Below are 13,419 nucleotides of genomic sequence, written 5' to 3' on the forward strand. Positions count from 1 at the left end.
TGTTTATATTAAACTAAACACAAAGGCGTAGCAATCTATTTCGATGCCAAAGACGAACTATCAACTTTGCGCCCCATCTTCAAATGAGATCTATATTTAAATATTCGCGTTGGTGAAAATGCGCTCCCACTTCCCTTTTTTTGGAAAGGTCGGGCGCTTTTTACCATTCACTTGCCTTTTTATTTTGGTGTCACACAATAGCTGTAGAAAATTATGAAATAAGTCCGTAATGCCAAGTAGCCATCTATATTCTTCATTCAGACTGTAAATAATTCAGTAATGAGCACTTTATATTATTACCTATCCCGTTTGGACCCCTCCCCTTACCACGCCTCTGGTAATATAATATATAATCTAGATCTTTTAATTAGGAAATTTCAGAGGATGATCAAATTGCAATTTTGATTTTTATTAGGCTCGAAGTCTCGTTTTCTCTCAATTTGAATAAGAAACATCGTCAGCCAGGGAGATATAGATTTTCAAACTAAACTAATTGTTGGCACCACAAGATCATAACAGGATTTTAAGGTATAATTCTATAACACTGTCTTGGATATGGGTATGCAGACTCTGAAAGAGAGGTTCCAACAATTAGAACAACATAATATTCTGGTTGACTTCCTGGGTGATATATCCAATATCACTCAAAAGACTGCAAACATTTAGAAGCGCCGTTGACGCATAACGCAGGCCGTTTAGGGGGGGGGGGGAACCAAATCTGACAAAAAAATCAAATTTTTTTTGCACCTAGATAGATTAATAGTGGTTTTGTACAAACAAAAACAAGAAAACAAATTGACCGTGTTGATAACATTGTTTTAAAGTAATTAACACACACTGTTGCGTAGAAAAATAGCTACTTTTAAGCCACTTGCATGACTTATAAGCTATTGCTCTTATTTAAATAGTCGAATAGTGGTGCCGATAAAGCTAATTAAAACAGTTCCGTACTAAAACACAATTTCTTCTCTTAATAATTATAATAATTATTAAAAGTAAGCATCTTTACGAATGACTGCGGTATAAAAATAAATTATATATACATACATATATATATATATATATATATATATATATATATATATATATATATATATATATATATATATATATATATATATATATATATATATATATATATATATATATATATGGGGACCCGAAAACAATTGCGGGAGGGGGGAGAGGGCCCGTTTTAATAATTTTTGCTTAATGCGCTAAATAACCTGGCGCCGGCACTGCTCATGGCTAAAATGTTGTCAATTTAATTTTTTATTAAGACTTGTAAATTGTTTCTGCTATTTTATCATTTTAAATTACGAAGTCATTATGAAGTCAGCATCCTAACCATATGCCTCCTTTATATGACCTGTCCACACCAACACCGGAAATGACCAGTTTTTTTTTTTTACCAGAGTCCTCTCGCCTGTCGTCCGATGAGATCTCGCTCAGTATAACGCTGGTCTGCGTGTTTGTGCTGCTAGCGCCCATTATCGTCATCTCGGTTCGAATCCTTCTCCTGGATATACAGGTAAAATACTAGCTGCTTCTTCAATCAAATATGTATAGCTGGCTTGGTATACAGGTAAGGTATTAGCTGCTTCCTCAATTATACAGATGTCACCTATGGATACATGATTAATATACAAGCAGTTCCATCACTTATATAGGCATAGCAGGCTAGATATACAGGTAAAATAATAGCTTCGCCCTCTCCTATACATACATCACCAAATTTATAAATTAACCGATAGCTTAATTCATGCAGACGACATTCGAGCGAAGAATGTCCAAATTCTATCGTCCATATCGCCATGCATATTGTGTGTAAATCCAATGGCGTAGCTAGGGGAGGGCGGGTGGGGAGGCCGCCCCTGGCGCCGACCATAAGGGAGCGCCAATAGAGGTAGAAAAATTAATTTAAACGCTCATTTTAAACTGAAGTATTGAATTAACCTTAGTCAAAGTTACGAAACTAAACGACTACAAGGCTTTACATAAGTGGTTTTTCACAGGAGAAATAACTATATTTAGAATTGGGAGGGAGAGGGCGCAAAATTGATTGTCCGCCCCGGGCGCTGGAATAGGTCGCTACGCCTCTTTGTCAAAACTAAATAAAATAAACTGTAAATTTATTTTCATTGAACACTCTCCCACGCCTTATAACACTACCAGGTGTATCGATTCTATGATACCACTGCTGGTAATTTTCTTTTTTTCAAAATTCAGACTTGTATGGTTGTATGGTAACCAAAGCAACAGCTCACACATTTTTAAATATAACTTAAATAAAAGTTTGGCATTTTATCAACGTAGGACATTATTTTGTGCTGAAAAGGATTACAGCAAAATGTTTACAAAAAATCTCAGCAAACTTATTGATTGTGAACTCGGGTAGAATGAAATTTTGTAAGTTGGGAGTGATGCAGTGTTAACTGAGGCAAGGGATAAGTAATAAAGAGGAGGGGATTTGGAAGAAAATATTCGGTTGGACGCCTTCCGTGCCAGGCAATTTGTGGCCGATTCTTTGATCCAGAAACCAATTAATTTTTCTTTGACGATTTTTTTTCCCAGACAAATAGTTTTATAACACATATTTGATTTTTAATTTTAATGTTGATACTATTTATGGTTGTATCAACTTTAAATTGGTTTATATGTTTGTTCTAGAAATATGCAAATTCCCTCTCGGAGCAGTCTAAGGAATTAAATCAGGAGAGGAAGAGGGCGGAGTCTCTGCTGTATCAAATGTTGCCAGAACAGGTTGCTAAGCAACTGAAAGAAAACAACACGGTAAATTTAAACGTCTGGTGCTTTCCGGTTAAAACCGAGCTAATACAGGATTAGTGTTAATCTTAGAGTAATGAATAGGGTAGCTCTAGGCAGTGGCGTAGCGAGGTCGGGTGTCACCCGGTGCGGCACTTAATGGTGTGTCCCCCCCCCCCCCCCCCAGAGGCGTAGCGACCCTTCCCGGGGACAAACTCTCAAGTTTTCGATTTGCAACCCCCCCCCCTCAAACTTTCGATTTGCACCCCCCCTCAAGTTTTCGATTTGCACCCCCCTCAAACTTTCGATTTGCACCCCCCCTCAAGTTTTTCTGTATATATTTTGCTATTTTTTGCCTTGGTGTCACCCCCCTAAATGGTTTCACCCGGTGCGATCCGCACCCCCCCGCACCCCCCTCGCTACGCCCCTGGCTCTAGGGCAGTGGTTCTTAACCTTATTGAAGGTACTGAACCCCACCAGTTTCATATGCCCATTCACAGAACCCCCTTTTTAATGGTTATATCGTCAGACAATATCCGATCGTGTGAGTCGGGTGTCTTGACCTCTGCTGAACTCATGAGGCTGACTCACCGAACCCCTGGGGTTCGATCGAATCCAGGTTAAGAACCACTGATCTAAGTTGCTGATAAAGTTAACTGTTGGGGTTCGGGTTTGGCTCAGCTTATTGTTTAGTAAACAAAAATGTTTGTGGATGTTTTCCAATACCGCCTGTACAGTAATGTGTGGTTTCTTGGTACACGCTTGCACTAGAGGTCATGCTGTTATAAATGGCCGTGAGGATTAATTGGATAATGATTATTACTGTTTAAAATTGTTCATAACATCGTGGTCTAGTCGGTAAAGCTCAAGGCTACTAAACCGAAAAGTCTTGAGTTCGAAACCCCGGGTAGATGAGAATAGATGGGGACAGGAACTGTTCTAGAACAGACAGCTCCAAAAACAAACAACTGCTGCCTTGTAGTTAGTTCTTGGCTGGACAAAGGCTATGGAAGCAAACACAAAAAATGAAAGGAGGCTGAAATCGGAGTCAACAGCCTATATGGCGCATAAAAAGTTAAACTTAATTGTGTTTGAGGGAATCCCTACAACGTTAAAAAATTGAGAACGAAGAAGAAAGAAGAAAAGCAGTTAAATAATTTAGCTTTTCAATATTGTAAAGTACGTTGACACGTTGTTTCGATTGTTCAGTTTAAAATATCATATGACTTAATTAATAAAATAGGAATATTTATCACAGGTACCAGCTGAGAGTTATGAGGACGTGACCATATTTTTCTCCGACGTCGTGGGCTTCACCACCATCGCCGCCTCCTGCTCGCCGCTAGAGGTCGTTGACCTCCTAAACAACCTGTACACGTGCTTTGACCGGCGTCTGGAACTGTATGACGTGTACAAGGTGGAAACTATAGGGGACGCGTACATGGTCTCGTCAGGTAGTGTTACATTTGTGTACATGGTCTGGTCAAGTATTGTTACATTTGTGTACATGGATTAGTCAGGTATTGTTACATTTGTGTACATGGTCTAGTCAGGTATTGTTACATTTGTGTACATGGTCTAGTCAGGTATTGTTACATTTGTGTACATGGTATCGTCAGGTATTGTTACATTTGTGTACATGGTCTCGTCAGGTATTGTTACATTTGCGTACATGGTCTCGTCAGGTATTGTTACATTTGTGTACATGGTATCGTCAGGTATTGTTACATTTGTGTACATAGTTTAGTCAGGTATTGTTACATTTGTGTACATGGTCTCGTCAGGTGTTGTTACATTTGTGTACATGAGCTGTTCAGGTATAGTTACATTTGTGTACATGATCTTTTCAGGTATTGTTACATTTGTGTACATGATCTGGTCATGTATTGTTACATTTGTGTACATGGTATAGTCAGGTATTGTCCTGTTTGTGTACATGGTCTAGTCAGGTATTGTTATAAGTGTGTACATTGTCTGATCAGTTATTGTCCTGTTTGTGTACATGGTCTAGTCAGGTATTGTCCTGTTTGTGTACATGGTCTAATAAGGTATTGTTACATTTGTGTACATGGTCTCGTCAGGTATTGTGACATTTGTGTAGATGATCTCGTCAGGTATTGTTACATTTGTATACATGATCTGGTCAGGTATTGTTACATTTGTGTAGATGATCTCGTCAGGTATTGTTACATTTGTGTACATGGTCTTGTAAGGTATTGTTACATTTGTGTACATGGTCTCGTCAGGTATTGTTACATTTGTGTACATGGTATCGTCAGGTATTGTTACATTTGTGTACATGGTCTCGTCAGGTATTGTTACATTTGTGTACATGGTCTCGTCAGGTATTGTTACATTTGTGTACATGGTCTCGTCAGGTATTGTTACATTTGTGTACATGGTCTCGTCAGGTATTGTTACCTTTGTGTACATAGTTTAGTCAGGTATTGTTACATTTGTGTACATGGTATCGTCAGGTATTGTTACATTTGTGTACATAGTTTAGTCAGGTATTGTTACATTTGCGTACATGGTCTCGTCAGGTATTGTTACATTTGTGTACATGATCTGGTCAGGTATTGTTACATTTGTGTACATGATCTGGTCAGGTATTGTTACAATTGTGAACATGGTCTCGTCAGGTATTGTTACAATTGTGTACATGGTATCGTCAGGTATTTTTACATTGGTGTACATGGTATCGTCAGGTATTGTTACATTGGTGTACATCGTATCGTCAGGTATTGTTACATGTGTGTACATGGTCTAGTCAGGTATTGTTACATTTGTGTACATATTCTGATCAGCTATCGTCTTGTTTGTGTACACGGTCTAGTCAAGTATTGTTACATTTGTGTACATGGTCTAGTCAGGTACTGCCCTGTTTGTGTACATGGTCTAGTCAAGTAATGTTACATTTGTTTATATTATCTTAACAGGTATTGTTACATTTGTGTACATGGTCTAGTCAGGTATTGTCCTGTTTGTGTACATGGTCTAGTTAGGTATTGTCCTGTTTATGTAGGCTTCATGGTTTTGTAAGAACTTGTTCTATTTGTTTTCACGGTTTTGTTAGATATTGTTCTAATTGTTTTCATTGTCTCTTAGATATTGTTCATGAAAAGGTTTAAGAAAGTTAAAAATTGATAACTTTAGAGTTATTCAAACTATGAACTATTTTCACTAATTTGACCCTGCCCCCGCCCTCCATTTTCACACTTCTCCCCCGCCAAAGGTGTCCCTAAACGCAACGGTAGAAAACACGTGACACAGATAGCCAACATGGCGCTGGATCTCTCCCATCACGCCGGTCATATAGGTATCCCACACTTACCTGGGAGGAACCTCAGCTTACGGGCCGGGATACATACAGGTAGGTCGTCTTACGTTTACAGATACAGGTAGGTCGTCTTACGTTTACAGATACAGGTAGGTCGTCTTACGTTTACAGATACAGGTAGGTCGTCTTACGTTTACAGATACAGGTAGGTCGTCTTACGTTTACAGATACAGGTAGGTCGTCTTACGTTTACAGATAGAGGTAAGTCGTTTATGTTTACAGATAAGGGTACGTCGTCTTTGTTTATAAATACAGGCAAGTCGTTTATGTTTATAGATACAGGTAAGTCACCTTACCTTCATATATATAGGTAAGTATTATAGATACAGAAAGGTCATCTCGAATTCTCAAGATACATTAAATAAGCTTACATCTTGAGAATTAAAATTTTATTTACCATATTTTAGATACAGATTGGTTATCCCGCGTTTTCATAGAAACAGTTAACGCAATTAATTTAAAAACAAATTTCATTAGAAATATGTAGGTCATCTGTTTGAGATGACATATTTAGTTGGTACAAATAGGAAATCTTTTATTCGGTTAATAGGCAATCAGGTATTTTTAATGGCATCTTAATTATACAGTCAAGTCGTATTTTATAAGGTACGAGCCGGCCCGCGGCATAACATACGCCGCTATTTAGTTGTTTCTAATTTTCAATAATTCATAATTTGTGAATTCGAGAGTACCAACGCTGACACTGAAAATATTTCTTTAAAACACTATAAGTAGCTCGTTAAGGACCATAACACCCCCCCCCTTCCCCCCCCCCCCCCCCTACGTTTAAAATCGTTGGCTCCGCTTGTAAACATTTAGAGTGAACACAGCTCACTAAAACCATGTAGGGGTGGGGAGGTAGGGAGAGCGTTTGCAGCTTGTTTTCTAACGGCTCGAAGAGGAGAATTATATATATAGATAGGTAACTTGTCCTTTTTAAGCTTTTGTTCATTCATCTGTTGTAAGACATAGTTAAGTCATCTGATGTAGGACATAGTTAAGTCATCTGATGTAGGACATAGTTAAGTCACCTGTTGTAGGATATAGTTAAGTCATCTGATGTAGGACATAGTTAAGTCAACTGTTGCAGGATATAGTTAAGTCATCTGATGTAGGACATAGTTAAGTCATCTGATGTAGGACATAGTTAAGTCATCTGATGTAGGATATAGTTAAGTCATCTGATGTAGGACATAGTTAAGTCATCTGATGTAGGACATAGTTAAGTCATCTGATGTAGGACATAGTTAAGTCATCTGTTGTAGGACATAGTTAAGTCATCTGATGTAGGACATAGTTAAGTCATCTGTTGTAGGATATAGTTAAGTCATCTGATGTAGGACATAGTTAAGTCATCTGTTGTAGGACATAGTTAAGTCATCTGATGTTGGACATAGTTAAGTCATCTGTTGTAGGATATAGTTAAGTCATCTGATGTAGGACATAGTTAAGTCATCTGTTGTAGGACATAGTTAAGTCATCTGATGTAGGACATAGTTAAGTCATTTGTTGTAGGACAAAGTTAAATCATCTGATGTAGGACATAGTTAAGTCATCTGTTGTAGGATATAGTTAAGTCATCTGATGTAGGACATAGTTAAGTCATCTGATGTAGGACATAGTTAAGTCATCTGTTGTAGGACATAGTTAAGTCATCTGATGTAGGACATAGTTAAGTCATCTGTTGTAGGACATAGTTAAGTCACCTGATGTAGGACATAGTTAAGTCATCTGTTGTAGGACAAAGTTAAATCATCTGTTTTGTTATTGCTGAGAGGGCTCTTGTGTAGTTTTTTTTTTTATATAACTTGCACCATGGCCCAACCAAACATTCCAACCTGCACCTCAATGCTCGTAGGTCCAGTCGTTGCCGGGGTGGTCGGGTCCAAGATGCCCAGGTACTGCCTGTTTGGCGACACGGTCAACACTGCCAGCAGGATGGAGTCCACCGGAAAAGGTTAGCCGTGTTTCTTCCAGATATTTTTTTTTCCTGGGGGCACTTGATATTTCCAGGGGGAGGGGTGCGGACACTGGTAAAAGTATGTTTTCTATATAAATTTATTTCGTTCGGGGGGGGGGGGGGGGGGGGAAGAGATGCCTGGATGAAACTCTGAAGGTGAGCAGAGAATTACCCTGGGTCCGGAATTTTCCGTGAACAGTAAACAAACGTAAATTCTTTACACAGACACACGCGAGAACGTACACACACACATACAAACACACAAAGCTTTATCGACATATATATATATATATATATATATATATATATATATATATATATATATATATATATATATATATATATTGTATACATTTACAATACCTAAAAATTAAACTATCAAAATATTTCTAACAACTAAAATAGAACTTGAATCGATTAATAAAAATAATAAGTGGTTGATAGTTGATAGTGCTATTTTATATGATAAAAAAGATAAATGGTGAACGGTATTTGTCATCGTTTGATTATAGTGATCACCTCATATGACGATTTGGCGGCCGAACTTTAAACAAGGGAAATTACTCTCGCTCTCGAATTAACAGGACGTGACACTTGATTACTTGCACTTTACGATGAGAAAAATATTTTAATTTCGTTTGATATCGTATAATATCTTAAAAGCATTGTTTTGAGTTCAGAGAAATTCTATTCTTAACATGTTTTCGTGAAATGTGTTTAGGAGAATTTATTTTTGGGGAAAATTTTGATGCATGGGCTTACTGGGTGTTGTATTCGATTCCACAGCGGATCGAATTCAAGTATCGACAGCAACATGTTCAGCGTTGGAATCGTTGGGTTGCTACAATTTAGATTGCCGAGGTCATGTCGAGGTCAAGGTTAGTTTATTTTTAAAATTATCCTTCAATGTTTTTGTCAGCTTTCCATGTTACATGTCACCTGTCTATGCTGTCAAATCGCCATTTAGACAACACATTTTTTGTTGTTTTTTCCCTGCAAGACTATCATTCTCATGATCACGGCTATGTCAGATCTAGGTTATAGAGAGATTTGATTGATTGTAATTAGTGTCATAGTAGTACAAACATGCATTTAAAATGTTAACCCCTTTAACGCCGACTATCGCTGAAACGCGACAAACCATTGCTGCGCTTTAGCACATAAATAAGTGCCCATAACATTACATACACAATAATGACTACTGCAAAATAAAAATATGAAAAAGCTTTATTTTGAGAAGCCTATGTTTTGTATTTTCCCCTACTTTCTCCACCCCCCCCCCCTCCCCACCTGAATCCGAAAAAAAGAAATTGTGTCAGAGCTATGCTTCCACCCCACCTATGACCCCTAGCCACCCCTTAGACCTGTCTATCATGGTTTAGCCTAAGTTTATTCATGGTTCCGTCTGCTCCCCCCCCCCCCCCCTCATGTGATTTGTTCCAGGTCATTTCGCCTCGAATTGACACACCCTCTAACATATAAATCTGGTGTAAATGTGTCGAACATTTGCCCACATTAACTAATCAGTGAGTTACCCAGAATGTGATACATTACATTTTATTCCTCTATATAGTTTTCCTAAATTCCTTACAAAAAATTTACTCGTTGAATAAAAATATGACCACCAGGTATTGAATATATATTTCGATTGCAAACAATTCCGTTCTGTGACATTCCACGCCAATGTTTAGCAAGGGGATCTGTCACAAGCCTTTTGTGTGACTGGGTTCACGATATAAACTTGTCACAGGCCTTTCTCCTACCTTTTATATTACACATGTAAAATCAATAGACAAGCCTTCTTTGCAGTTTTTCATATTTATTTTGTTTTCACACAGGCCGCATGTACAACCAAGCTACGCCATCTTCTTGCCTCCTTTTTTACTTGTTCCCCTCGCGCATGCGCACAGCCACTGTCTCCCTGATGCAATCTCACACACTCCAAAGATACAATCTACCAGCATTTCACTGTTATAGGATCATGTGAACAACACTGTAAAGATAGTTTATAATGACATTTACAATGACGACATGAGTTCCGAACCCGCGACTGCCGGGATAGAAGACGAATCTTACCACCCAGCCACAAAGTCAGACACCAATAGATGAAAACTAAACATTTTATATCACTTGAGATCTTTGGTATTTTGCCTGGTTTCCCTAGCCCATAGCATGGGCCTGTATACACGGCTATAGAATAGACTCTGAATAGAAGATATTGTCTTTAGTTGCTTTTTAAAACCAACGAGCCGGCCCGCGGCATAACATACGCCGCTATTTAGTTGTTTCTAATTTTCAATAATTCATAATTTGTAAATTCGGCAGTACTAACGCTGACACTGAAAATATTTCTTTAAAACACTATAAGTAGCTCGTTAAGGACCATAAACTCCCCCCCCCCTTCCTTCCCCCCCCCCTACGTTTAAAATTGTTGGCTCTGCTTGTAAACATTTAGAGTGAACACAGCTCACTAAAACCATGTAGGGGTGGGGAGGTAGGGAGAGCGTTTGCAGCTTGTTTTCTAACGGCTCGAAGAAGAGAATTATATATATAGATACTGTTGTATAAAAGTGTCACGATGTTCTTGACTACTGTCAATGTTGCATGCATATGTGTTTCTTTTTCAATGTTGCTTCATTAAGAACACACACACACACACATATATATATATATATATATATATATATATATATATATATATATATATATATATATATATATATATATATATATATATATATATATATATATATATATATATATATTTATTTATTTATTAGTGTTTTTCATAACGATACAGTTTAGTTTAAGGTTAAGATCATCAGATTAGTGCTCATCCAAGTGCAACTGGTTTATGGAATTATCTAAATGTCATTTGTTTTCGGAAAATTTGAAATTCCCGTTACATTTGTATTGCGTCATCTACATTTCTGCCCTGGGAAACTATTCATCCACATGCTCGTGTTTTTGGAGGTGAGCAATCAGAACGATGCAGCGATGTCGCGAAAAGGTTCTCAGCTTGCTTTGGTGCTGTCCGCACTTGACTACTGCGTGAAGCTCAGATTTCTCCGAAACTGTTCGATGTTGGACCTATCTCGCTTCAATGTTAACGTATGCTCAGACTTCTTCAAAGCTGTATTGTGCATGTGTCAAGTATTTCGAGAATATGCAGCTTAAGGAACATCAGACCAAACACAATTTCCGCCAAAGCCGTTTTATGTGGGTGTCAAATCTGTATGGTTTTACAGATGAACGAGCTTCTGAATTTATTTTTTTATTTTACAAAGCTGTTTTGTGTGGGTGTCGAGCATACCCCGCTTCAGTGCTGTACCATTGTTGTCAAATCCTGACCACACCCCACCTCGTCAGTGATTTCATACTTTTCACCCCCCCCAACCCCTCCCAGGGAACACCTGGATCCACCACTCCTCTCCCCACCACACAAGACACACCTGGACTTAGCACCACATCACATGAAACCAACAACGGTTCCCCGGAATTAAGTTTCATCCAGGACACCGACCCCATCAATCTGGTCAGTAACGGCACCTCCACGGTGGTCGGCAGTGTCCACGGGGCCACGCTGATCACCTACAGGAAGGTCCCGAGAAAGGTCAGCAGGCAGGAGACGGTGATGGTGGTTATGGAGTTCGTCCTTCAAAAGACGGACAGACTAGTTCTCCAGGTAACATAAACACGATTCAGACACAAAATAAAATCGCGTCCTTAGCAACATTGTGTTCAATCATGTCTTACCAATGCTGATTGGCACAACTGTCTTACTACATATACATTTAAGAAAATTTACAAGAGAACTAGAATAGCAAATACAATTGCGTAGAAAACATGCACTCTTTTGAGACTGATTAGCGCAATTTCCATAAGGACAATTGCGATTATTAACTCGTCATTTCTGGATGTATGAATGGATGGATGGATGTGTGTCCGCAGCTTTAAGTGGTATCTCCTCCTCAACCAAGCAATATCGAGGACTAGTTCCAAAGCAAATATGTTAAGCAAGTTCCAAGGATGATTGTGGGCCAAAAAAATTCCCGGAATTCCTTCCTGGATTTACAGGAAAAGCCAAAAAAAAAAACCTCGAACAAATGAAGTTTTTGCTCCATATCTCGGCAACCAGACCACTTAGCGACTTGAAACATTTACCAATCGATTCCTGCCATAATTTAGAACAATATTGCCGAAGCAAGTTTTCAAAAATATCATTTCGTTCGGTCACAAATTTAAAAAAAAAATTATTTAAACTGAGAATCGTGTAGGCCTAGGATGATATTTTAAACTGAGCATCTTGTAGGCCTACTCGTTAAAATAAAACTATTTCCGTTGATATAGGTTAATGTATATCCTTTAGTGGTTTTTACAGTGCAAGTTTTTCTCTCGTTCTAGACAAACTGACGTGTGTTATAGTACGTAGGTTGGGATTTTACCCAAAATATGTACCCATTATCCATTATACACTGCTTTGTTGTTGTGTTCACGTTTTAATAACCAGTTTTTATGAAACAACTATTTACAATAATAATTATATTTCTACTAAGCACTAGCGCTATCTTGCTGAGTTGAACTCTATTTTAACATCCGTATATAGATCTAAAACGTATGCCTATAGAATGGCAAAGTGAAAAAAAACTAAAATAAGAGTAAATGAGTTTTATCTGCTTTTACCCGATCCACCTCCTTTTTCAAGTGTTCCGTTCCTTTAATTGTTTTAAAAATAGAAAAGAACTGTTTTTTCTTCTTACCTTCTTTGATTTTAAAAACGATTTATTTTTTACCTCCCATTTATTTTTAAATATATCACGCTGATTTTTTTTCTGTTGCCTCCCTTGATTTAAAACCTTTTTTTTCTACTTGCCATTGATTTTAAAATCACTGTATGTTTATTTTTATTTCCCCTGCTACCCATTGTTCCACCCCCAGGGTAAGGGCATGATGCAGACCTACTGGCTGCTGGACAAGGCGGGGTTCGAAGTCGGGTTTCCATGTGTCCCCGGGTGCCTGAAATTTAACGACGTCCAGACTACACGACTGACCACAGCACCGAGCGACCACATGGTTCCAGAGATCAGCTTTGACAAGGCCGGTAACTAGCCATTCCACGCCTGTCGAGTTTTTCTATACAGAACTATATTTTCAAGACAATCAATTCTAATGTAATGGTTTCATAACTTAAAAAACAGAACTTAAAATAGTAAGGTTCTGTGTCTTTTATATGGAAACACTGATTTAGACACTTCATGCATCAACCTATAATTTCTTCATATCATGCTGTATTGAAATAATCCATCCCATAGTTAAAGAGGCAATGCGAGTAGTAGTAAGATTTATCACAAAA

At 38.1% G+C, this 13,419-nt stretch overlaps 1 protein-coding gene across 1 annotated transcript in view; it reads left to right on the top strand.

Annotated features, from left to right (window-relative positions):
• Positions 1-13,175, top strand: part of LOC131940219 (retinal guanylyl cyclase 1) — a 14,454-nt gene extending 1,279 nt beyond the window's left edge. The window contains exons 2-9 of the mRNA XM_059298847.1: positions 1,416-1,531; positions 2,671-2,793; positions 4,025-4,220; positions 6,002-6,139; positions 7,965-8,063; positions 8,853-8,944; positions 11,473-11,751; positions 13,005-13,175. Of these exons, the coding sequence (XP_059154830.1) occupies positions 1,416-1,531; positions 2,671-2,793; positions 4,025-4,220; positions 6,002-6,139; positions 7,965-8,063; positions 8,853-8,944; positions 11,473-11,751; positions 13,005-13,175 (1,214 nt within the window). The remainder of the gene's footprint in view (positions 1-1,415; positions 1,532-2,670; positions 2,794-4,024; positions 4,221-6,001; positions 6,140-7,964; positions 8,064-8,852; positions 8,945-11,472; positions 11,752-13,004) is intronic.
• The last annotated feature ends 244 nt before the right edge of the window (positions 13,176-13,419 follow it).

This window comes from Physella acuta, unplaced genomic scaffold (assembly GCF_028476545.2).
Source record: "Physella acuta isolate Inbredline_101_S28 unplaced genomic scaffold, ASM2847654v3 ptg000312l, whole genome shotgun sequence".
NCBI lineage: Eukaryota > Metazoa > Mollusca > Gastropoda > Physidae > Physella > Physella acuta.